General features: G+C 36.5%; 1 protein-coding gene across 3 annotated transcripts in view; it reads left to right on the plus strand.

Moving 5' to 3' along the window:
• Positions 1-1522: 1522 nt before the first annotated feature.
• Positions 1523-27529, plus strand: part of LOC105750187 (NACHT, LRR and PYD domains-containing protein 12) — a 47428-nt gene continuing 21421 nt past the window's right edge. The window contains exons 1-6 of one of the 3 annotated variants that reach the window (XM_031962044.1): positions 1523-1841; positions 4447-4512; positions 7587-9219; positions 12806-12976; positions 19566-19721; positions 22093-22251. In XM_031962044.1, the coding sequence (XP_031817904.1) occupies positions 1574-1841; positions 4447-4512; positions 7587-9219; positions 12806-12976; positions 19566-19721; positions 22093-22251 (2453 nt within the window). In that variant the 5' untranslated portion in view covers positions 1523-1573. Of the gene's footprint in view, positions 1842-1900; positions 2849-4446; positions 4513-7586; positions 9220-12805; positions 12977-19565; positions 19722-22092; positions 22252-27529 lie in introns of those variants that run through there. The other 2 variants (XM_031962046.1, XM_031962045.1) reach the window with 2 other exon arrangements.

Consider the following 27529-nt stretch of genomic DNA (forward strand, 5'->3'; position numbering starts at 1 on the left):
ATAACTAATGATTTAACTGTAGTAAAATAATCCCATGTTAAACAGACAAGAGTTAAATTAATATCTACAAACAACACTGAGTGATTCATAACACTTATCTTCTGTGCAAAAGTCTGGCACCATTTCTTTGGAAGTAGAAAGGAGCTCTATAAGACTGTCATTTTATATTTTTATCTGTTTCATGTTTCATGTACCACAATGTCCAAAGCATTGGTCACATAGTGACCAACCTTCTGATATGATGGTTCTAAATGCGTAACTTTGGTCCTTGGCAACAGACTTCTTTCAATGTAGCTTAAAATAGATAATTCTTGTCCTTTGGACTTCAAAAAAGAGAACCAAGTTCCTGCCTTTCAGTTTGCTAGATTCACTTAAGTCAAAGTCCCCAGGGAGCTTATAACTAGGTCTTCACCGCCCCCCCCCCCCCCCACGTTGGTTTACTAGCAATTCTTGTTACATTAAATACTGAAGATTCCTTCCTTCAAAGGTCAATTCGAAGGCTAATCTCCCTCATTCTAGAAATATTATTTACAGCAGTTAGAGAAGTAGAATTAGAAGCATATCCATCATCAAAGAGAAAACAGGTTGATCTATATTTCAAGGAAGGAACTAACTGATCGTTGACACACAGATGCAGAGCTGAAAGGAAAGTGGGGGAGGGAGCAAGCATTTAGGAAGCGTCTCGTAATTTAATCCAATAAACATTTATTATAAGCCCGCTGAGTGACAGGTTTTGTGCAAAGTGCTTCACAAATATCATATGGAAAAAGGCAGGGACTGCGGAGGTCATTGAGTCTAACTCCTTTCCAGTATTTTACAAATGAGGAAACTGATGCTGAGGTCAAGTGAGTTACCGAAAGGAAACAGACAGTAATTGTCATAGGTGAAATGTGAATCCAGACCCTCTGATTACAAGGCAGTAAGTCAGCATAGATCGGAGGCTCTGTTGCAGAAAGGGAAGACGGGATATATACCTGGGCTGGCGCCGTGGCACGGGCTCCCCTCTCCAGTCCCCTTCTCACGGACCCGGACTCCTGAATCCCGCGGCTGAGAACGTCCGCGCCATTAGGAGATGGATAAAAAAAATAAAAAAAAAAAAAAAAAAAAAAAGCCCGGGTCCTGCGTCCAATCTGGCTGCTCTTTAAAGTTTGTTGGGTCTGAGCGTGAGGAAAAACCCCAGGCCCGCGGGCGGGACCCAGTCTTGCGGCTTCACTCCGTGCTCCGGCGGGCGGGGCTTCCTGAGTGCCAAAAGCACTGACCCCAGGATCGCAGCTCCTCCGCTTCCTCTTTACTCTAGACCCAAGTGCTCTGAGACTGGGTCGGACTTGGAGAGCTGCCCAAAAAGCCCGGGACGGGGAAAGGTGGGAAAAAGGATGGATGGTGTTTGAGGCAGCGGGCGCCGGGAGGACTAAAGGGGAAACCCGAAGTGAGCCCCGAGGCCATTCCTGCCACCGAAGAAGAAACAAATTGTAGGAGGTCGAATGATGTGACCTAGGTTCCCCACGGACACACATAACGTCCCCAAAGAGGGTCAGGCTGGAGCCGAGGCACAGAAAAGGGGCGAGGGGGCGGGATGGCCGAGGGTATCCGCTGCCGATTGGTTCGGTACTTGGAGCACCTGACGCAGGAGGAGCTGAAGAAATTCAAGCTGTATCTAAAGGATGAGCCCTCCGAGCGGTGCATCCCGCGGGGCAGAGTGGAGGGGGCGGATAGAACGGAACTGGCCGAGCTCCTGGTCAGTACTTTTGGGGAGCCGGACGCCTGGGAGCTGGCTCTGAGTATCTTGGAGAAGATGGGCCTGCGGGAGCTGTGGGAGCGAGCCAGGCAGGAAGGACTGCTGGGTAAGGACACGCCTGCGGACTCACCGCGACCAATGAGCTCTCCCAGGTCCCTGCACACTTGGACCCTTCCTTCCTTCTCTTTCCTTCCTTTGTCCCTCCCTCCCTTCTTGCTTCCTTTCCCGGGGATCTCTTCTAGGGCTTCTCCTACGCTAAAATTACCTTGCCTTCCTTCTGTATAGATTTTGTCTTTATAGGTAGTTTCCCTCTAAAGGATGTAATTTCTTCATTGCAGACACTAAGTATTTCATTTGATTTTTGTGTCTCCAGCACTTAGCTCAAAGCGTGGGATGTGATAGATACTTAGACTCATTGATTGCTGATGTTTGATTTCAGGATTAGAGGATCCTATTGGGAGACTTGACATAAGGCTGAGAAAGGGAAGAAGGGTCATCTCAATGTTTTTTTCCCCAACAATCAAGATGGAAGAAGTGGAATTCAGTTAACTGTTCCCTGTCAATATAGAGGATGAGCGTCTGGGCCAAGGGGAGAGAGTGCTGGCGGCATGAGAATGATCAGGAGGGGAGGGAAGAAATTAAAGAGAGGAAGAAGGTGGAAAATAGGAGAATAGAAGTAATGGAGATTTCAGGTGTGATTGAAGAAAGAAGAAAAGGGAGGTGTGGAGAAAGGAGAAGATGAAATTAAGTGGGTCAGGCTTTGACTAGATATTTTATCAGCAGAAGGAAAACATCCCATGTAGAGGATGATTTGATTGCTGTGTTTTATCAAAATCACCAGAGTCTTTGCTGAGTAGAGAGCAGGGATGGAAGTTCCTTTTTTTTTTTTTTTTTTTATGAATGATAATCTGCAAGAAGCAGATCTGGTGACATGCACCGCAGAAGGGATGAGAATTTTGTTTCATCAAATAACCCGAATGGGCCATGATCAAAAGATCACCCCATAGTCATTCAGAGAGTTTGAGGCTGACCCATGCCCTCTACATATGGATGCCCACTCCCTCTGGGACCTGATATTCAGGTACCCTGGATCAGGGAAGAAAGAAGAAATAGGTAAGAATAAGAATGGTCCAGTGAAGTTCTGAAATGGAGAAAATGAAGTAAGTAGGGTTTTTGAAACAGCAGAGTTTCGTCTCTCACTGGGTGTGTCGGACTAGTTTCAGCCTGTGTGGCATTGTAGCGCCCACAAAAGCAGAAACATTCAGAGTAAAAAAAAAAGCAAAAAGTAGTTTACTAAGATCACTCAAGACAGGGCATCTCTCAGCTGACAAAGTATTTGTCAGTAAAGAAGTGCAAAATATAACCTACAGAACACAAGATTAAATAGGTCCCTAAAAGCAGGAGTCCCACCCTTTGACTTTTTCTCCCATTGTTTGGGGGAGTCCAGGTTTATACTCCAAACTCAGAAATCTATCCCAGAAACACAAGAATAAGTTGCCTTTAAAAGATGTACTTAAATGCTAATTAAGAATTGAGGGAAATCAGAGGGAATATTCATTCTAGACAACTTAAAACCCAACAGCTTTTTAGCTATTGCTCTACTTGTTTTTGTAAAGTTTCAAGTCATAATTAGGGCATAAGTCCATATCCCTAGAAGAGGGTCTTCACTCAGTTTATCCCATACAGCCTTATCAGAAAACACTGAGGTCTAAACCACAAACTCTGTGTGCACTTAACTTCCTCTAAGGACTCTGGTGTGTGTGGATTTGTTTTGCCCACTTTTTATTAATCTTCAGGTAAAAAAAATGTTAAAATTCCCCATTTATTTACTTGGAATTCAGACAAGAACCAAGAAACAAGATCCTTTAGTTGCCTAACCTGAATAATAATACAAAAGATGCTCCCATTCCCTTGAGATTAGGTCCTACTTTCTTCATGAACTCTTCTATAACTCTCAGCCTGCAGGGATCTCTCTGTCCTCTAAACTCTACATGCCTTTAGTATGCCTAGCACACTGTCAGTGCTTAACAAATACTTGGTGATTACTTGGTTTACTGTTCTTTTCATGGGTGCATTTCTGATTTTTCAGGTTAAATCGTATCTTCTAAAGGGTACAGAATATGTTCCTCATTTGTGGTTGCCCATATTGGCCAATTCAATAAGCCCAAATGTCTGTTTTAAGGAAAAAACAAAAAATAAAGTAAAACGAGTGCTAGTGGCACAGCATAAGTTGAAGCTGAGGGATGTGATTATAAGCAGCAGTTTGCTTTTTTGTAGTATTATATAAAGGAAACATCTGAATTTTTTAAAATAAAATTTTAATGTTATTGTTAACATTTTGTAAACATGGAAATATCCCTGCTCTGGCATCTGATATTAAGATGCCTAGGGCCTAAGAAAGGTTAGGAGACAAGAAAAACCCTCCCTACAGGTAAATGTATGACCATGGGCAAAGAACCTTGGAGATAGGATCACCAACACCTGTCAGGTTGTTTTTGGTACCCAGCATTGATTGTCTCTAAGACAACTACAATAACCTTTGTCTATTCTATTTTCTTTTGTCCTAAATAGCCATCTCTGCAGAAGTATGTAAGTTATTAAACAGAAGAGGAAAGATATTTCCTTTAGAAACAAATTCATCAATTACTATTGTTTTTAAACTCTTGGTTTATTTCCTCTTGGGTTCATTGCCATATCCATTTCTATTATAGATCCTACAGAAGGGCCAAGACAACAAATAAATGCAAGAAACAGGAAAAAGCTCCAAGAAGGGAAAGGTATGTATATGATAGGACTGCCTGTGAGTAAAATTAGTCTCAGTTCCTTTTTGCCACGTTAATCTGGATCTTAAATTGTCCATTAATGGAGCCCCATCTGTAAAATGTAAAGGGATATATCAAAGGAACCTGGAATTCTTTCCTAACGTTTAATTAATTGAAGTCTTTTTGTGTTATGAGCCAGAACTTGAAACAAGGTACTAAGTGGAATTGAGGAGACAATGGTTATTTAGTTTAGTATGGTTCAGTATGTTTGATTTAACCTTATAACAAATAATGGTTTCATAGTGATATAATGATTGCTTTATACTCAGTGTAGAGCATATAAACTGGGACTCAGAAAGTCCTCAGCGGCAGAGGCAGAGAAGACAAAGGACTGGCAGCAGGAGCTTAAGCTCTCAGAACCAAGGGGAGAAATTCAATTCCATCTTTGATCTTCGGTGGCTGGCCTGGCCTCCTGCACTTCCCCCACTAAGACCAAGGCCAGACTAGAAGGCTCTCCAGAAAGCTGCCCAGCATCAGGCAAGGATTTGGTATTTAACACCTGGCTGCTCTTGTGGTGATTACTGAACTGAAAGGAAGGCTGCTTCCAGAGACCCCAAGAAAATCGAACCAGAGAACTTTACATTTTTGGACAAAACAGATAATATGTCTTTCAGGAGAACAAGATGGCAATATTCTGTTTAGTAAAAGAATTAAAGGGTCAGACTCATAATGTATAGTATCTAGAACCAATAAGAAGTGCTGGAGTTTATTGATGAGAAGAATGACATGATCAGTCATTAGTAAGGTCACTTATGTAGTAATATGATAGATGGAGAAGAAGAAGATTTGAGATGCTTATTTAATCAGGAGATTAATGTACAGGAGAGAGAAAGAATGTTGGACTAATTTAGATTCTTTCATTCTAGAAACTGGAAGGAAGGCTCCCAGAGTTCAAGGAATTTAAAATTGAGAATATTTGATCAGTTTCTCTTAAGTTCACTCTAGTTGTTAATAAATGCCTCTCCAAATGAGTGATTATATGGCAGCCCTGAAGTGTGAAATAAAGAAGAAAAAGGGAAACACACCTATTAAATTTCACTGTTGAAAGGAAATTTGCTAATGGAGATTTCATACACTTATGTAGAGAAAACATGGGAAACTGTAGATCTTCTAATCTGTGTCCGTATTGGGGTGATGGTTTGGCACATCCCCACATTACATTGTTGTGAAAGCGCCAAAGATGGCTTATTGACTTTACTTTTTTTTTTTTTTTTTTTTTTTTTTTAACAGGAAAATCCTCATATTCAATGTGTTTTGGAAATGTTTCTTTCTTTTGCAGGATTTTAATATAGGGATTGCTGGCAAAGAAAGGGTTATATGCACTGATGCTTTCTGATTTGTGCTTGGCTTTTTTTGGAGGAGATGAAAGAATGAAAATTTATTGCTCCATGACTTAATCAAAGTTGGCTAATAAAGAAAATATGAACAGTCATAGCTTTGCTGTCTGGGCACAAATAGACACTTTATCTAAGGGATTTGTCTTAAAGAAGGGGAAACTTTACTCATTTTCGAAGGAAAAGGAAAAGGAAAAGGAAAACTCAAGACACAATTAATATTTCCTGGATATGTAATACCTATCTGATAAATGCCAGAAGAATACCTGAGGGTTGTTTTCTCTAATATGGGGCCAAAAACCTCACACTTATTTGTCTTATTTGGATTTTGTTGGGGTTGTTTTTTTTTTCTCTTGGGATTCTGCATATCAAGACTAATTTAGATTTTGGAGGCAGGGAATATAATATAAACATAAAGGCCTGAGTTATTAATATTAGGGGGACCTGTGTATAGACATGTGTATATATTCTACAGTAAATAATTTTGCTTTATTTATATACCTTAGGGTAAGGAAGGATAGCTTTGTGGTTACACAGTTCCACCAAGCAAAATTTGATCCTTCACATATAAGAAAATAGAACTTTAGAAACCAGAAAAATGGAGAGGGCCCCAGCCATGTGAAAATTTAAAAGCAGGTAAATGTAAGAGATCATAAAGCAGTAGAACTGAAAATACTTGGCAATTTTTTAGATATGTAGGGTGAGGGACAGTGTATAGTGCAAGTGACACCAACGTAGCAAAACTACATGGCAAAAAGATTGAGTGATGTCCCCAAGAGGTGAGTTTTAGGAAAAAGTAATTAGTTCACTTTTGAATGTATTGGGTTTTAGATTCTGACGAAAATTCAAAAAATTCAATGTGAAGTGTACAATAGGCAATTGGTTATATGGTACTGGAGCTCAAAAAAAGACTAGAGTTAGATCTGGATATCATTTGTGTAAGCAGAATATTTGAACACTTTGGGAAAGGACTCATGCTTATCATGTCTCAAGTCAGTCAACAGGCATTTACTGAGTACTTACTGTATGCTTACTGTGCTTAAGGCTTAGAAGAATGAATAAAAGTAGAAAGATAGTCTCTGTCTTGTAACAATTGGAGTTCTCGTAGGGAAAGATGAAAAATGAAAAAAAAAAATCCAAAACTTAGGAGGAGATACCTACCATCAGGCATGGCAGAGAAAGTTCTGAATACAACCTAGAAGTTAATAAAAAAAAAATGGTTTTGGATATTTTTTTTGTCATTGTTCATATCCCTGACTCTTGAGAAACTACCTGTCATATAGAAGGCAATAAATTTTTGTGAAGTTGACTTGTGGATTTCAATGGCATAACATGGACTATGCAGTGGAGGGTAGGAAGCTCCTGAAGGGGAAGCTGGGAGAAAATAAGGATGGATAAATAAGGCCTTGAAATATGGTGTAAGCTTAGACATTGTCCTGTGAACAAGACAAAGACATTGAGGCTTCTGATGTGGTCTGTGTTTGTTTCAGAAAGATCACTTAAACTGAAGTGCAGGAGAGTTTTGGGGGCTTCCCTTGGACACCAGATTGAGGAAAGGGCAAACCCAGGGGGTACAACTTCACCTTTATGTGGATTCTGGGAACAGTAATGCCCTAGTCATGATCTCAGGGACATTTCCCAAAGACCCAGCAAATATAACCCTGAATATCTCTGTTTTCTTTGTTATGACTTTAGATGAAAGAAATAAGTACCGAGAACGAATGAAAGAGAAATTCCAGCTCATGAAGGAGAGGAACTCTCGTCCTGGGGAGCATGAGCTCTTTCACCACCGATTCACAGAGCTGCTGCTTCTTCGAGGTTATCGTTACAAGGAACAGAAACATCATGAGCTCCTTGTCCATGGAGGGAAACATGCTAAGGTCATGCAGGAGCGAGGGCAGCTTATAGAGACAGTATCTTTATTTGATCCTTTTAAGGAGACAGGTATCCAACCACGCACTGTTGTGCTGCAGGGGGCTGCTGGTATTGGGAAGACCACCCTGGCCAGCAAGGTGATATTGGACTGGGCAGAAGGAAACCTCTTCCAGGAGAGGTTCGACTATGTTTTCTATCTCACCTGCAGAGAACTGAACCCACTAGGAGAGAGAGAAATCAGTTTTGCTGATTTAATTGCCAATGACTGGCCTGGCCCCCAGGCTCCCATGGCAGAGATCATGTCCCAGCCAGAGAGACTTCTGTTCATCATTGATGGTTTAGATGAACTGAAATTCCCTTGTAACGAGCACAGATATGATCTATGCAAAGACTGGAAGCAGCAGAGGCCAGTGCCCATCCTACTCAGCAGCTTACTGAGGAAAACCTTGCTCCCTGAAGCCTGCTTGCTGCTCACAACAAGACTCACTGCTCTGGGGAAATTTAGTCCTTTGTTAGAGAGTCCACGTCATGTGGAGATCCTGGGCTTCTCGGTGCAGCAGAGGAAGGAATATTTCTGCAAATTTTTCAGAGATAAACATTTGGGTGGAAAAGCCTTTTATGTAGTAAAAGGCAATGACACACTATTCACTATGTGCTGTGTTCCCCTGATGAACTGGATTGTCTGCACTTGCCTGAAACAGCAGATGGAGAAAGGACAAGATCCTGTCCAGGCTTTGAAAACCACCACTGCCCTCTACATGTGTTATCTTTCCAATTTAATCATCCCTGATGACAAGAACTTCATCCCTCAGCACTTGAGGGGTCTGTGTCGCTTGGCTGCTGAGGGGATCTGGGACAGGAAACTGCTGTTTGAGGAAGAGGACCTCAGGAGGAATAACTTGGAGGTGGCTGATGTCTCTGCTTTCTTAGACATGAACATTTTCCAGAAAGACAGTGACTGTGAACACTGCTACAGCTTCATTCACTTGAGTTTCCAAGAGTTTTTTGCTGCCATGTTCTATGTGATGAGCACAGAGAAAGAAGGGATGAAGAGTTCTGATGCCTCCATCACAGGTGTCAGAGAACTTCTGGAGGAGTGTAGCGGGCTTAATGCCAGCTTTGTGGTTCTGGTGGTCCGCTTCCTGTTTGGCTTCCTAAATGTAGAGACAGCAAGGGAGCTGGAGAGAAAATTCAGATGCAGAATGTCACCGGAAATCAAGTCACAGTTACTGCAGTGGGCTCAGGGAGAATCCAAAATAAATGAACAAAACGATTTTTCTATGATTTATCTCCAAGAATTTTATTCTCACTTATGTGAGACTCAAAATGCTGAGTTTGTAACACAGGTGCTAGATAACATCCAGGAAATTAAAGTACATGTTTACAACCAGTATGAGGCCCTGAATGTAACTTTCTGCATTAAGCACTGTTATAGGGCAAGAAAAATATACTTGTGAGTATCTTCATTTCTTTCTTTCTTTTTTTTAACTTTACTATTTAAATTTTATTAGAGAAATTTTTACATGATTATCACATTTCTCAGAATGTCCTCTAAGTGTGTGTATTTATAGAAATATGCTAAAACTAATATCTGTAATGACACCATGTTACCATAAGTTGTCATACTTGTTTAAATCAAAAGTCTTGTGCACTCATGTATGTTTAATGGTGATCTGAGTCCCTGCAGCTGTTAATTTTAGCATAAGTACTTCATTTATCTCTTTTTCAAATTTTAGTAATACTGAACAATGATTCTATGGCATATCTACTCCCAAGAGATATTAGTCTATATAAAACACACATGGTGCCATATTTAGTGTGTTAATTTCTCAAAAAGAATGTTCTTGGAAATAAGTATAAGGAAAATAAGAGGTTTACAAAGTACAAATATCTTATCAAGTTATATTTTTATAAAATGACAACTAGGTATCTGCTACAAATCAAGGTTTTATAAATTGCTAGTTTACAAAGTAGACAGTTGTGAGTTTTGTCTAAATGTCATTTAACTTATGAAATTGGTGTAAATGATTCTATAAAATTTTCAACATAAGTTGCATATCATCAACCCTTGCATCCCAGTAAGGGTCCCCAAAGCCCCACATCATGAATTACAATCAAATACATTTTTCAGGAGACCTTATTTAGACAGTTAAAGCAAAGTAACTATAACCGAATACATTCTTTCAAGTACATTAAATTTAATTTTTCAGTTTTATTATTAGCAGTTAACTTTAATAGAATTTCTCATGTTGTAATATACTTTGCAGTCCAATTCTCCCCTTTGTTTTAAATATGTAGGTGCAATATACTTTGTTTATAGAATATTTCACTTCCTATAAAAACTGTTAATACATCCTGAAGGTGAATACCATATTTAAATTCAATCCTAACAACTAAAATTTCAAATAAAAAGACTTGAAAGCACTTTAATTATTGTTTAAATACTTGAGTATGATCCCTCCCTCATATAGAAATCTATTAAAGTAATTGGAAATAACTGATTCTATCACTGACTCCCCAAAAAGGAGCCCTGCCTTACAAAATATTAATAGGTTATGTTGTAAGTGGGTCCTTTTGGCTCCCTTTCAAAAAGAATATTTATTCTTCACTATCATATTCTAAATATGCACACTTTGAAAACATAACATCAAGTCTAAAATAAATTTTGATACAATATTGTTAAATTTTTCGATATGACAAGAATGTAGTATTTTTCTTCTGAATGTAATAGAATATACTTCACAGTAATTCTACTATATTATTGTACTTCATATGTTATTATTGAACATAAGTAAAACACCATCTAGAGAAGAAATAAGTAAGTTTGCCTTTGCATGTCATCTATCATCATTATGCAAATTCTAGAATTGTGTAGGTGTAATACTGTTTTACAATATGAATTCAAAATATTCCCAGCTATGTTTTAGTAGCCATATTAACTATGAATACATGTTTTATATATATTTAAAAGGGATTTACAAAAAATTCTTATCTTCTAAGTATCAAAGTGAACTTGGTTTCTAAAAATAATCATTTTAGAAATTGTCACTCTGGTTTTTCTTTCTTTGGGGACAGAGAATTTTGGGACCAAAGAGCCAGATGCTACTGGCTGTTTAAATTGCAATTGTAAAAGGGATCCCCAATAGATGATTTTTTTGTCTCTGCCAGGAAAAGATAAAACCTGGGCACTAATTCAAACCAGCATGTCATCAGTGGGTTTGTCACATAAATGGTGAAAAGGACACGACTGTTGTTTGCTGCACAGGCACAAAGAAGAACAAAGTGCAACAGACCCGGAATTTGTTTCTTTGTTCCCAAAATTCTCTGCCCCCAAAGAAAGAAAAGCCAGGGAGACATTCTGGGGTGAGATGAATTAAAGGGCACTGGGCCTCTGAAATACTGCAGAGTGAGGAGGAGGAGGAGAAGAAACTGGACAGGGAAGTAGTGCAGGGGGGTCATACAAATTTCCAGGTCTGTGTCCAGCAGTTTTCCCTTTTTGTCCAGGGTCAATCCCATCTCTGGTGTGTGTTACAGGTGGTCCCTTTTTTGGGAGCCTTCAGCTAGGGGAGTAAGTGATATTGTGGCATCACTTCTCTGCTTTGGAAGCTTTAAAAATGTTCCTGGTTGAGGGGGCCCGAGCAGGAAGAAGAGAAGGGAGGGAGAGTAGGACTCATTGTGTGGCTGTTAGTGCTAAGAGCTTGCTCTCCAGGTCCTTGGCTGGATTCTAAATAAGATATTCTCCCTTGCACTAGTGACTGTGGGAAGGATAAAGATGCTCCAGGAATGTGAGGATAAAATGAGGTCATATTTGTAAAGTGCTTTGTGAACCTTAAAGCCTTATATAAATGCTTTCTATCTATTTATTTATTTTAACAGCAAAGAGGAAAGAAGTAATTATCGTTGAAAAGCTTTTGGTGCAGGGATGCAGTTGCTGAGGATTCTGGGAGCTGGTTTGTAGGAGCTCCAGAGCTGGGAATAGAAGAGGAGCTTTTGTATAAAGCTAGAGAAGCTCTTGTCCTTCCTGAGCTTTCAAGTGGATAGGAAAGTTAGGGCCACTGGCTAAGAAAGAGCTGAATAGTCTCCTCATTCCTGTCTGTGAGTTTAAATGACTTAATGCTGGACACAGTATTTTGTCCCACAAATTTCTGAGGTAGGAGAAGTATGGAAGCATAATCACAGTTTGCAGTTGATTACTGAGGTATGGTATCAGGCTCTATGGACCAAAGAAGACCAAGTTATGAAAAGAATCTAAGGCAGAAATGGAGCAAGAATATAACTGAGTATATTGGTGTAATCAGGGAGAAGAGTGAGTATTATAAAGGCTTTGATAAATAACAGAACAAATCAGATTGGACCTAGGATAGCATCTCAGTTTTGTCTTTTACTATGTGAACTTGTGTGAATTAATCTTTTATCCCACTTTTCTTTCTTAGAGGATTGTTCCGGTGCTTCCATTACTGAAAAACTTGGTATACTTTTCATTGGTGATTAGGTTTTGATCTGCAGACTAAATCACCTTGTGTTGAATCTCAAGCTCTTTTTGCTCTTTACATCACATTATTCCATTCCTTTCTGCATTTTTTGAGTTGTGAATTGTATATTGCTATTCAAACTTAATTTTTTAAAAAATATTTCAATGTACTTGTCTTAGTCATTTGCAGAATTTGTTTGTTTGTTTGTTTGTTTGCAGTGGTTAAATTTAACATTTTCTTCATGGGGAGGATATTGGTTTTAGCATTGCCACCGAGCATTGGAGGGTTCCAGTAACAAAACTAGGAAGAAAAGGTGTTGAGGAGGAGGCAGGAGTTTGAGTGAAGGCCAAATGGAACTGCAGTGAGCCACTATTTGGGTTTGTCTAAGACATATCAGCCTTAGGAGTCCCAAGCTAATGTCACTTCTATTCTCCTTGAAAACTGCTACAATTTACAAGGAAGGGCCTTTTCACTTTTTCCCTTCAGAAAAACAGGAACACATATTAATATTGGGAGGTAACTTGATTGCCACTGATACCAATAGAAAATTTTCTCATTTTTCTCTAGTTTTTCTGAGTTTGGTTTACCTGCTGGCATTTGGCAAGAGCTTTTTTCCATGGTCAACAAGAATCCAAACCTGAAGGAGTTAATGCTGGGCAGCAAAGAATTTGATGATTCATGTATGGAAAACCTTTGTAAGGAACTAAACCATCCAAACTGTAAACTGGAAAAACTGACGTAAGTCTAAATTGGGCCATGTCTGGGGTAACCATGAGTGTGTGAGTAGGAAACATGAGGTAAAGAACTGAGGTGTGAAAAAGAAAGATCTTTGTAGGCAAAGAAAGGATAGAACTGAATCTAAATGAGTGGAAAAATAGGACAATGAAAAGTAGAGAAAAAAAAGAGGGAAAACGGATATACCCTTACTACTATTAATTGATATTAGAAATAGTAATTATAGCAACAACAACAACAAAAAGATAATGAAATTAAAGGTACAGTAATAGCAAAAAGAAAAAAAGACACTTGAAATTATCTCATTTATTAATGACATGACGATATCCTATGAAAACCTCAGAGTCATTGAAGAAACTAATAATAGAATCATACATTTGTAATTGGAAAGGAGAACAAGATGTTCTTCCTTTGATTTTACAGATCTATCCCTCTGATTTTACAGATGAAAGACTCAAGATTCACTGACATTAATTGACTAAAATCAATTGACTAAAATACAGTCAGAATTTAAACCAAGATTGGCTGACTCCAAATCCAGTGTTCTTACTGTAGCATTGGTAAGACACCAAGGCACAAACTTTATTCCTCTGCAAATTATTAGCAAATCATGTATTTTTGTAAAATATGAATACATATATACTTACATGTATGATTATGGGTATAAATATATATAGGAATGTATTATACATATGTATATACATATGATGTGTGTATATACATAGGATAAAATTATAAAGTATTCCGATTAAAATTTATTTATATATCAAAATACTGTAGATTTTTTTTAAAATCAAATCTACAAGTAACATCTCCTTTGTACCAAGCATTGTACATGGCATAGGAGAAGAAATGATCCATGCCTTTAAAGACTTTATGTTTTATCTGTATAAAATTTTCTTCTTTATACATAGAATAGAAGGATTTTGAGGGAACATATTGTTTCATTTTTGTGTTTGTATCCTTAGTATTTAACAATGTGCCTGGTATTTCCTGATTGATCAAAGTCCTTTGAGAATTAAAAAAAAAAACAGAAAACATGTGGTAATGAACTTATGCATATACAAATAAGATTTATATAGATATAATTTTTTATAGAAATAGAGATATAAATAATTAGAAGTTGAAAATGACAATGATCCCTTAATTTTTAAAGCTTAATATTATATCAGTGAAGTTATCATGGCAATATTTTATAGAATCAGAAAAAAGTAACAACAAAATTCATTTTATTAATCAAAATTTTCAGTTTCAGGAAATAATAGGAAAAATACAAATAAAGGCATTATAAGACATCAAATTCTATTGTAAATTATCAGATCGGCTTGGTAGTTGTTAAAATAGAGAAATAATTAAGGCCAGGGGATGAGATAAGAATAAACAGAAATCTTTGAAAATAACATTCCTCTTGTCAATGCTGAAAAATCACCTAGCATTTATCTTATAAATAAAAAGCTATAATCATAATAATAAGAAAATAACACTCCTCATTTGTGACTAAAGAAGGAACTAGAGATCATTATTGATCACAAAATAGAAAATTTTGATTATATCAAGTTAAAAGGCTTTTGTACAAACAAAACTAATGCACACAAGATTAGAAGGCAAGCAATAAACTGGGAAAACATTTTTATAGATGAAGGTTCTGTTAAAGGCCTCATTTCTAAAATATATAGAGAATTGACTCAAATGTATAAGAAATCAAGCCATTCTCCAATTGATAAAGGCTCAAAGGATATGAACAGACAATTTTCAGGTAAAGAAATTGAAATGATTTCTAGTCATATAAAGGTGTTCCAAACCATTATTGATCTAAAAATGTATATGAAGACAACTCTGAGATACCACTACACACCTATGAGATTGGCTAAGATGACAGGAAAAGTACTCATGAGTGTTGGAGGGGATGTGGGAAAAGTGGGACACTGATGCATTGTTGGAGTTGTGAACGAATCCAACCATTCTGGAGGGCAATTTGGAACTATGCTCAAAAGTTATCAAACTCTGCAAACACTTTGATCCAGCAGTTTTACTACTGGGCTTATATCCCAAAGAGATAATAAAGAAGGGAAAGGGACCCATATGTGCAAAACTGTTTGCGGCAGCCCTTTTTGTAATGGGTAGAAATTGGAATGGATGCCCATCAGTTGGAGAATGGTTGGGTAAATTGTGGTATATGAATGTTATGGAATATTATTGTTCTGTAAGAAATGACCAGCAGGATGAATACAGAGAGCCTTGGAGAGACTTACATGAACTGATGCAAAGTGAAATGAACAGAACTAGGAGATACACTTCAACAACGATATTATATGAGCATCAATTCTGACGGAAGTGGCTATCTTCAACAATGAGAGGATCCAAATCAGTTCCAATTGATCAGTAATGAACAGAACCAGCTATACCCAGTGAAAGAACACTGGGAAATGAGTATGCACCACAACATAGCATTTCCACTGTTTCTGTTACACTTTGCTTGCATTTTTGTTTTTCTTCTCAGGTTACTTTTATTTTCTTTCTGAATCCGATTTTCCTTTTTTCTTTCTTTTTTTTTTTAATTTTTAAAATAGCCTTTTATTTACAGGTTATATGTATGGGTAACTTTACAGCATTGACAGCTGCCAAACCTCTTGTTCCAATTTTTCCCCTCCTTCTCCCCACCCCCTCCCCCAGATGGCAGGATGACCAGTAGATGTTAAATATATTAAAATATAAATTAGATACACAATAAGTATACATGACCAAACCGTCACCTTACCGTACAAAAAGAAGCAGACTCTGAAATATTGCACAAATTAGCCTGTGAAGGAAATCCAAAATGCAGGTGGGCAAAAATATAGGGATTGGGAATTCAATGTAATGGTTTTCAGTCATCTCCCAGAATTCTTTCACTGGGCGTAGCTGGTTCAGTTCGTTACTGCTTCATTGGAACTGATTTGGTTCATCTCATTGCTGAGGATGGCCAGGTCCATCAGAATTGATCATCATATAGTATTGTTGTTGAGGTATATAATGATCTCTTGCCCCTGCTCATTTCACTCCGCATCAGTTCACGTAAGTCTCTCCAGGCCTTTCTGAAATCATCCTGTTGGTCATTTCTTACAGAACAATAATTGAATCTGATTTTTTTTTTGTGCAGCAAAATAACTGTATAAATATATGTAGATATATTGTATTTAACATATACTTTAACATATTTTACATGTATGGAACTACCTGCCATCTAGGGGAGGGGATTGAAGGAAGGAGGGGAAAAGTTGGAACAAAAGTTTTTGCAAGGGTCAATGTTGAAAAATTACCCATGCATATATTTTGTATATAAAAAGCTATTAAAAAAAGAAAAGAACATTCCTCTGTTGGATTAAGCTAAGAATATAACGTAATAATAAAAATTTCTCTTTTTGATCAGTCTAGACTTGAATAGTAGGGAAAAGAAACACCTAAAATTATCTCTATTTATTGATTATATGATGGTATCATATGAAAACCTCAGAGTCAATGAAGAAACTAATTAATAATAGAACCATACATTTGGAGTTGGAAAGGAGAATAAAACGTTCTTCCTCTCATTTTATAGATGAAAAACTCAAGACTCACTGATATTAATTGACTAAAATGCAGTCAGAATTTAAATCAAGGTTGGCTGACTCAAAATCCAATGTTCTTACTCTAGCATTGGTAAGACAGCAAGGCAGAAAATTTATGCCTCTGCAAATTGTCAGCAAATCATGTATTTTTGTAAAATAGAAATATGCACATGCTTATATGTATGATTACATATATAAACATATAGCACATATTACACTTATGTATATACATAGGATAAAACTATGAACTATTCTATTTAAAATATTTTTTAATTTATTTATATATGAAAATTTATTAAAAACACATAATTTAGATTTTTTTCTGTTTTTTTTTTTTTAAATGAAATCCACAAGCAACATCTCCTTTGTACCAAGTTCTATACATAGTGCAGGAGAAAAAACAATCCATGTCTTTAAAGACCTTATATTTTGTCTGTATAAAATTTTCTTCTTTATAGGTAGAATAGAAGGATTTTGAGGGAACAGACTGTTTCACTTTTGTTTTTGTATTCCTAGCATTTAACACAGTGCCTGGTACTTAATGAATGCTTATTGATTGATCAAAGTCCATTGACAATAAAAAAAAAAAGCAGAAAACAACTGGTAGTTAACTTACCCATATACAAATAAGATTCATATAAATATAATTTTTTTTTAAAGAAATAAGAGAGATATAAGTAATTACAAGTTGAAAATGACAATGATCCCTTAATTAATTTTTAAGGCTTAATATCATACCAATTAAGTTATCATGGAAATATTTTATAGAATCAGAAAAAAGTGACAACACAATTCATTTTGTTAATGAAAATTTTCAAGCTCAGGGGAAATGATAGGAAAAAAATACAAATAAAGGGCCTTATAAGACCTCAAATTTTATATATTTTTTTCAAATTCTATTATAAAGCATAAGATCTGCTTGGTGGTTGTTAAAACAGGAATAATTATGGACAGGGGATGAGATAAAGAATAAACAGAAATATGAAAATAACATTCCTCTGTTGCATTAAGCTAAGAATATAATGTAGTAAGGGAAAATTCTCTTTTTGATCAGTCTAGCCTGAATACTAGAAGGCAATTTGATAGGAATTCAGTTTAAATCTCGTACTACATACCATAGTAAGCTAAAAATGGATTGGTTTTCAGTCATTTCAGTCACGTCTGATTCTTTGAGAACCCTTTTGTGAACTTTGGGGTTTTTTTGATAAGGATACTGAAGTGCTTTGCCACTTCCTTTTCCAGCTTGTTTTATACATGAGTAAACTGAGGAAAACAGGGTTAAGTACTTCCCTAAAGTAACCCCGTTATTAAGTGTCTGTGACATGATTTAAACACAAAAAAGTCTTCTTGACTCTTGGTCCAGCATTCTATCCACCAAACTACCTAGCTATTTTCAAAATGGATTATATGATCTAAACATGATAATTTTAGCCATAACAATGATTAAATGAGAACAAGATCAATCACCTTCCTGAAATTTCTTAAATAAGAGAGAGAAAATAGACATAAGGAAAATCTAGTTCTCTTCTACTCTCTCCATCCTGCAGCCTCTGAAAAATTGGAGGACAACTTTGATTACATTTTATTAAAAAGTTTTTGCACAAACAAAACCAACAAAAACAAGATTAAAAGGGAAATACAAAGTTTGGAAAATTTTTTTACATTCAGTGATTCTGATAAATGTCTCATTTCTGAATTATATAAAGAACTGTTTCAAATTTGTAAGAATACAAATTATTCCCCAATTGATAAATGGTCGAAAGATATGAACAGATGATTTTCAGATAATGAAATTAAAATCTTCTATAGTCATATGAAAAGATGCTCCAAATCCCTATTGATTAGAGAAATGCAAATTAAACATCTCTGAGGTACCATCTCACATCTCTAAGGTTGATTAAGATGACAGGAAAAGATAATGATAAATATTGGAGGGGATGTGGGAAAACTGGGATACTAATGCATTGTTAGTGGAATTGTAAAATGATCTAACCATTTTGGAGAGCAATTTGGAACTGTGCCCAAAGGGCTATAAAATTGTGCATACCTTTGACCAAGCAGTGCCATTTCTGGGTCTGAATCCCAAGGAAATTATAAAGGAGGACAAAGAACCCACATGCAAAAATGTAGCAGCTCTTTTTGTGGTAGCAAAGAATTGGCAAGTGAGTAGATGCCTATTAATTAGGAAATGGCTCCACAAGTGGTATATGAAGATAATGGAATATTATTGTCTATAAAAAATGAGGAACAAGCTGATTTTAGAAAGGCCTGGAAAGAATTACATGAATGGATGCTGCATGCTATGCTCTCTATGGCACATAGGTAATTTTATGATCAAATATTATCCCAAATAAGAGATATCAGTATACTTTCTTCTCTTCATTTTGGAAGAGAGAGGACTTTGGATGTCTAATGTTGTGTATGCTGACAAACTTGTATCCCATGTTGGTTAGTTTTGTGGAAATATTTTCCCTGCTCTTTTATTCTTTGTAATGGCTGTAGAAGCAGGTGATGGGGAGATTTATTTAGAAATGAAAGTATTGTAAAAGCAAGGCTCACCAATAGACATTTTTCAAAATAAGAAGAATTATGTGTGTACATACAGCCTGTGTGTGCTACAGTGAGGAAATGCCAAAGACACTGATTATTCTTGTCAAGAAATAGGTATCCAAATGAATTCCTCTCTTCTTTCCCACATTATTATTCCTAATTATTCCCAGTCAGATTCAAGTGTTTCTCATTTTCTTGCCTTCTTTATGTCATGTAGTTGATCCGATATAGCACAGGCATGAGGTTCAGAATGGGAAGAATAGGCTCAGAGATTAAGATATTAGGAAGGGGAACTTTTTAAGGAAATTAAAGTGTTTAGGATTCAATGGGGATGTCAGAGGAGAGTGTCTATAAAGAACTGGTGGCTCTGACTCCTTCCCAGAAAAAGAAGAAAGAAGTAAATCCTGGAGGAAAAAAAAGATTCCTTTTTGATTGTGATCATATGTCTCCTACAGGTTGGCACACTTCAAGGTAACTTACTCCTCTTGTCAGCATCTCTTCTCTGCTCCCAGTCTGAAAAGCCTCGAGTTGAAAGGTGAAATTGTTAAGGATGATATGAAACTTCCACGTGAGACCTTGAGAAAAAAGAACTCTCAGCTGCAGGTACTAAGGTGAGTCTTCATAGACTTCCTCTCTTCAGAGCCTCCCAGGGATTAGGGACAGAAAGTGACAGTAAACAGTAAGAGCCACACGGACTTGGGGAGGGTGATTGCAGATTGCCTTTCTGAGGTCTGGGCAAGGCTTTAGCCATTATGGCTTCTCTAGGGATTTGGTGCAGTAGGCCCTTCTCTTCACCAGGCTCTAGGGCCAATTTGTTGAGTTGTGGTGTTTTTCTTCTTTAAAATATAATGGTTCTCTCTGGGAGCAGGTTTCTCGGGGAGGTTTTCTGGAGGCAGCCTTAGTTTCAGTTAAAGTAATAATCACTCCAAAATGCAGCCAGCTGATCAAATGCAAACATTTATTTTCTCCTTTCAAAATAGCCCGGTTAGTTTTTCTTAGAGGCCTATCTTTCTGCTTGGTTCCAAGAGCTCTTACAATTGTCTTTTGCCTCTGCTTTCTTCAGCCTCCAGCCAGCACAAAGGTGGAAGATGGAATGAATCTCTCTTGCCTCTGAGAGAGGGTTTCTGGCTCTCAATTTCCCAGAGTGCTCCTTCTGAGTCTTGTCTCCTTGCCTGGGGCTGGGCAGCTTTCTGGAGAGCCTTTCAGACCAGCCTTGGTCTCAGTGGGGGAAGTGCAGGAGGCCAACCACGACAGTGGGATGAATGAATCTGGTTGCATCTCCGAGAGAGGGCTTCTCTTGAACTGACTTGACTAGCTCACTGAAGCTTTATTTATGCTCCTTCTCCGAGAGTGGGATTATGGGTTTCCTCCCAGAGTGCTCTCTGGCCCTAAGAGCTTCTTGCTTATATGAGCTCTCTAAAAGTGTGAACACAAGCATTGTTTCTATCAGTTCTACTTAGTACCTTGTTTCAAGTTCTGGCCCATAACGTCTCCTTGTATGATCAGATCAATCATACTGAGCTAAATTAGATAACTATTGTCTCTATCAACTCTAATGACTTAACACTTTGTAAGTATTCGAACATCCAGTGAGTGCCAGCTTCCCTCCAATGTCCCACTTTGACTTCTCTGACCTTCCCTCAATCAGGCCCCAGGTATGGATAAAAGTTCCCCCTAATGTTGCTTTCACTCTATGTTTCTTGTGCTAGAGGAAATTCGTTCTGCTTTGAGAAGGATGAGTTGCACTGATAGGTAATAATGGAGGGAAATAACCACTGTTTTAGTGAATAAATATTACTTGTGAGCGTTACTTTGTGTGGAGGAAAGGTCTCCTTCCTGTTCTTTCCCTGCAGCTTCCTACCTTTACAACCTGCAAAATCAGGGCCTACTCAGCCCGTCATCTTCTGACCCGGATTGGGGGGAGCAGGGGCAGAGCTGTCATCACCATTGCTACTGGGGCTCCTGTCTCAGGGGAAGAGTTAGGAGAGGTCGGGGAGGTATTGAAGCCTCCTGGCCCTGGACTCAGTCTGTGAAGTGGCAGGGATGGCAAGGTCAGAGAGGTGTTAGTCATCTCCTTTGGCTGGAACAGAGAGAGTGAGTGAGCCAGGGTAAAACAGAGAAAGATTGTTCCCTCTACTATTGTGGATTCTGTCTCTCTCAGTGCTTGTTTGGCAAGGTGTGGTGTGTATTAGGAAAAGGGTGCAAAGCATTCAGACTGAAAGGACTAGGTACTGAAAGTATTTGAACTGTTTGCTGAGGCAATGGAAGTTAAGTGACTTGCCCAGGGTCACACAGCCAGGAAGTGTTAAGTGTCTGAGGTCAGATTTGAACTCAGGTCCTCCTGACTTCAGGGCTTGTGCTCTATCCACTGCACCACCTGACTGCCCTTATCCCTCAATATTTTCTTGGCTTCTTTGTCACAAAGTGATTTATATTGAATTTATTATACATACACACGTATAAAATCCAAATCATGTTAAACAAACTGCCAAGCCATCCTGTACTCAGTTGATTTTTTGAACCCTTTTAAATACATTTAAGTAAGTTTTCTTTGGAATCCAAGTGAAGCTCCCTGGTCTCTTACTTGAAGAACAGAATTTCTCTCCCTTTTAAATATTGGGCATTTGTCCCTCTCCAGTCCTATGACAATTCTTCTGTTTTTCTCCATTTTTCTAAATTTACCAGCAAGATGATGCACCTATTAATTTTTATTTTGAGGCTCTCCCCACCATAAAGTTATCTACATCAGTGAAACCAAAGGTCCGACTTCATCTCTGTCCCAATCCACTAGCCCTAGTACAGTTGTAGGGACTTATGGAAATCTGAGTGGAAAATGATGTGTACTTTATTAGGAAAGGAGGATTTTCAAAGAAACTGAATGTGTTCTATGCAACAGGATCTTTCCTACTGACAAATGGGGAGTGAATCAGTCTTGGAGAATGTAATTTGATCATGCCCTCTCTGGTTTTCTGTTTCCTTCAGAATATCTGATCTTACAGGTTTTGCTGTTAATGTTCTGGATTTTTTCTTTGCTGAGAACCTGAAAAGCTTATACCTGTTTGATACTGACATTCACGAGGATGCAGTAGAGCTTCTGCATAATGTCTTGGCAAAGCAGGATTGCAAGCTACAAACAATCAGGTGAGCCCCTGTGAGTTTTCTTTGGGGTAAGCATCTTAAGTTTGGTGGTCAGAGGAGGAAGTAGGGAGAGAAAGAGGAACACAAGTTTGAGGAAGGAGATTGGAAGATTCCTTCTTGAGGTGGGTTTAGGAACCAGTCTCACACATTGCCATTGCTGTAGGGATTGGTTCTTCTGAGTAATGACCAGAAAGTCTTTGCTTAGGGGTTTCTCACATTGTCTCTGAAGGACTCCATTGAAGAATCCCTTAGTTCTAGTCCTAGCAGATGGTAAACATTTCTCTTTCTATACCTTGCCCCTGCTTTGTTTCTGTTGTTTGTTTTCTTGTTTATTCATTTATCTTTGTCTATGTTAAAGGGCTCAGCTCTAGAGTCAGGAAGATGAACAAAACTTGGGGAGAGACAAGACAAAGCTTTGATGAAGAAAGACTGTCATAATCAATAAATAAATTCATAAAGGTGGCCCCTGCTTTATTCACTGAATCCACAGACTGGAAATGCAGAGGCCATGCTTGTTTCTCGGAGGCCTTAGGGACTGACCATGTTGACCATCCCTGAATAGGAATATTCTTACTATATCCCTGAAATGTAGGCATCTGCCTCCCCAGTAAAAGACCTACTGGGATGGGGAAGTCACTGCCTTATGAAGCATCTCATTTCTTGATTGAAAATTTGTCCTGATATTAGAACTAAAATCTGGCTCTCTTAAACATACTCAAACACCACTGGCTCATTTCTGAAGAGGTACATTTCCATATACAGAGCAGAGCATAAATGAGAATTCTGTATAGAGCAAGAGATTTCCATTTTATGAAAGCATATGTAATTAATACTAGGCATTGTTTTCAAAGCAACCTGGGTTGGTTCTTCTTTTAAAGTTTTCTTTTATTTTCTGCTCCATATTTACTTTTTTCTCTTCCTACCTCTTCTACCTTCCCTAGAGAAGGCTACTATTAAACATGAATATGTTTATATATACATATACACATGTATATATACACACACAAAGACATAACATATTCACAAATATATATATATATATATATATATATATATATATATACACACATATGCATATATGTAAGACCATATGATGGATGTTTCTGTTTGTCACTCATTTCTCTAGAGGTAGATAACATCTTCCTTTATAAGTCCAATTCTTTCCATGTTTTTCTAAATAAACTAGCTTATCGTTTCTTATTACCACAGTATTACATCACAATAATACCCTGTCTGAGAGATTATCTATGAAAATTTCTCCCCAAGTTTTGGCTTCCCTTCTTATCTTGGCTACATTGTTTTTATTTATACAAAGAATTTTAATGTAAAGTAATTGAAAATTTCCACCATTGCTCTTAGAGCCTTATAATAATGGTTTACAGTCTACTACCGCTGAATCTCCTATCTTTACATTTTTCCCCTTTAGTTTCTTTGAAATTTTTGATCTTTTGTTCTACCAAAAGAATATTGTTATTATTTTTTCTAACTTAGTAAAATAACTTTAGTAATTTAATTGGGATGGTATTGAATAAATATAACAGTTAGGTAAAGTTATCATTAAAAAAATTTTTTATTGGTTGTACCTACCCATGAACAATGACTGTTTCTCTAATATTTAAAAATGACTTGAATTATATACAAAGTGTTTTTATGTTTCTGCTCATGCAGTTTGTGTTTGGGATTATTTTATCAATAATATGTACATCTATATCAATAAAACATCAATTGTTTTCAATAGTCTAAAGCAATATTGAAAAAAATTGCTGATAATGTAATTTTTTAAAATTAATTATATTTTTGCGTTACCTTTATATTACACCATGATTACTACCCCTCCTTTTGTTTTTAATATAATATATTTTGCTCCAACCTTTTATTTTATCTCTATGTGTCTCTCTCATTTTTATTGTATTTCCTGAAAGCACCATATTGTTGAATTCGGATTTTTAATTCATTCTGCTATGCATTTCTACTTTATGAATATATTCATCCTGTCCACATTCTCTGTTATTATTAATTTGTTGTGTATTGCTCTCCATCCTATTTTTCCTCATTGTCATTCTCACCCTATTTAGCATATCCCTCATAGCTCATCTAATTTATTGTTATCTGCTACCTTGCCCTTTTATTCCTTAATCTATCCCTCTAAGATTCCCCCTTATTTTCTGCCCCTACCGTCTACTTTAATCTAGTTATCTTTCTAAAAGTTTCTCAGTTATTTCGTCTCTTAAGGCTTCTAAAATTTTATCCCTTACCCTATCTTCTTATCTTCTTATTTCTATCTAAAATTAAATCTTATTCCAGTTTTATTTGTTGTTTGCTATTTAACTCATTCCCATGAGAGAAAGGTTTTAGCTTGCCAGCCCTTTATTCCAACTTCCGTCATCTTTTTCAGTTCTTCCTTTCATTTGTATGAAAATTACAACTTTTTTATCTCTATATAATTTTATTCTTGTAGAATTACTCCATCATACACTCCATATTAGCCTAAGCCTTTCTGTCAAACTACTCACTTAATGAGTCATAAGAATACTGACAATATTTTCTCATATGAGAAGTAAAGAGTTTGATCTTTTTGAGTCCCTTATAATTCATCTTTAATGTGTACTCTATATTTGTCTTGGATCTTATACATTTAATTTTTTTGAAGTTCTGCTTTTTTTGTGACAAATACCTGAAAGTTTTTCGATTCATTAAATGTCCTTTTTCTTTTTTTAATTGAAGCTTTTATTTCCAAAAGATATGCATGAGGGGCTGCTAGGTGGTACAGTGGATAGAGCACCAGCCATTGAATTCAGAGAGACCTGAGTTCAAATTTGGCCTCAGACACTTAACACTTCCTAGCTGTGTGACACTGGACAAGTAGTCACTTAACTCCAATTGCCTCAGCAAAAAACAAAACAAAACAAAACAAACAAACAAACAAACAAAAAAACATATGCATGGATAATTTTTCAACATTCCACTTGCAAAACCTTGTGTTCTAATTCCTCTCCCCCTTTCCTTTTACCCTCCCTCCAGATGGCAATTAATCCATATATGTTAAACATGTTAAAAATACGTGTTAAATCCAATATATGCATTCATAGTTATACAGTGATCTTGCTTCACAACAAAAATCAAATCAGAAAGGGAAAAAATGGGAAAGAAAACAAAATGCAAACAAATAACAAGAAAAAGAGTGAAAATGTTAAGTTGTGATTCACATTCAATTCTCACAGTCTTCTCTCTGGGTGTAATGGCTCTCTTAATCCAAGATCATTGGAACTGCCCTGAATCATCTGAAAAGAGCCACATTCATTAGAATTGATCATTGTATGGTCTTGTTGTTGCCCTGTATAGTGATCTCCTGGTCCTGCTCATTTCACTCAGCAGCAGTTGGTTTATATCTCTCCAGGCCTCTCTAAAATTGTGATGGTCATTTTTTATAGAAACATAATATTCCATAATATTTGTATACCAAAACTTATTCAGCCATTCTCCAACTGATGGTCATCCACTCAGTTTCCTGTTTCTTGACACTACTAAAAGGGCTGCCAAAAATTATATGTTCTTTTTTAAAAAATTAGTTTTATATTTAACTTGGCTGGATAAATTACCCTTATATATAACCCCAGTTCTTTTGCTTTTTGAAATAGTGTTCCAAGACCTATGTGGCTTCAACATAGTAGCTGCTAAGTTTGTGCACAATCCTGATTATAGCTCCACAGTATTTAAATTTTTTTCTTGTTACTTATAATATTTTTTCCTTAACCTGGGTCCTTTGAAATATGGCTATGATATTCTTGTAAATTATCTCCCGAAATCTCTTTCAAGCTGTAATTTTTTTTCCTTTTTTTCCTATTTCTGCTTTACCGTCTTCTAAAACTTCAGGGAAATTTTCCTCAATAATTTCTTGTAATAATGTATCAAGTTTCTTTTTTAAAATCATTTCACTCAGGTAGTCCAACTATTTTTATATTGTCTCTCTTTAATTTATTTTTCAGCTCAGTGTTTTTTCTGGTGAAATATTTCACCTTCTGTTCTATTTTTTATTTTATCTTTATTACTTCCTGAGGTCTAATTATGTTATTAGCTTCCCTTGCCCATTTCTAGTTTTGAAGGCATTATTTTCTTTGTCAGATTTTTGATTCTCTATTTCCAGTTGGTTGACTTTCTTTTCATAATTTTCTTAAGTTTCTTGAATTGCTTTTTTTTTTTTTACTTGTTCTGTCTTGATTTTTAAAGAAATTTTAAAGTTTTTTCAAGAACTCTTTTTGTGCTTCTGATCGATCATTTGATGTTTCTTACTGAAAAAGGAGTGTCTTTTTCAGCTCCACTATCTTCCTTTGAATAGGAACCCAGATATTCTCTATCTCTCTATAGTAGCTGGCTTTGGTTCAGTTCTTTTCCCTTTGTTTACCTAATTTTTAATTTTACTTAATTTTATTCTTAGCAAAAAAACCCTTTTTTTTGGAGGGGTTATTTTTATATTTTATTTTAAATTTAAGTACAAAATAAGAAAACAGGAAAAAATATGTACACAGTGGTACATAAAAGAAGATTCTATATGAAGTTATAAATTTCTATTTCAAGAAAACTTATATAAATTTCTTCCTAGGTTTTCCTCTGTTCTCTGCTATGTTCTTTTTACTTTATTTTCCCCTCTCCCTTTACTAATGATGACCCCCCCCCCGAAAGTAATAATTAGGCATAGAAATATACATATATATATAAATATATACCCATTCACTTATTCATATATGTACATAGATATATACATATTACATAGCTATACACATACACACGCACATATATATACATTGATATCTGTAAACATACAAATGTCTACACACATACTCATATCCATAAATGTAAGCCTATACTATGCTTGTTTCCACTTGTCATTTATTTCTCTGGAAAAAGATAGCATCCTCTTTCATTAGTCCTAATCTTTCCATTTTTATCTAAATCAATCAATTCAACATTTCCTAGATCACAGCAATATTGCAACCAAATCACATTCTATCTGAAAAATTATCTATAAAATGTTTTTTCCCTTACTTTTCTGCATTCCTTCTGTTCTTGGCTACATAGGTTTTATTTATGTAAGAATATATTAATTTAAAATAAAATTATCTATTTTATACTTCAATAAGACTCATTTTATCATGTGGCTGGCTTAAGGTCTGATACTACTGAATCTGCTTCCTTTACATCTTTTTCCCTCCTTGTTTTTTTGAAGTTCCTTACCTTTCTTCTAACTGAACTTTGTTATTATATTGTCTCACTCAGTGCCATG

This window comes from Sarcophilus harrisii, chromosome 3 (genome assembly GCF_902635505.1).
Source record: "Sarcophilus harrisii chromosome 3, mSarHar1.11, whole genome shotgun sequence".
NCBI classification, from domain to species: Eukaryota; Metazoa; Chordata; class Mammalia; order Dasyuromorphia; family Dasyuridae; genus Sarcophilus; species Sarcophilus harrisii.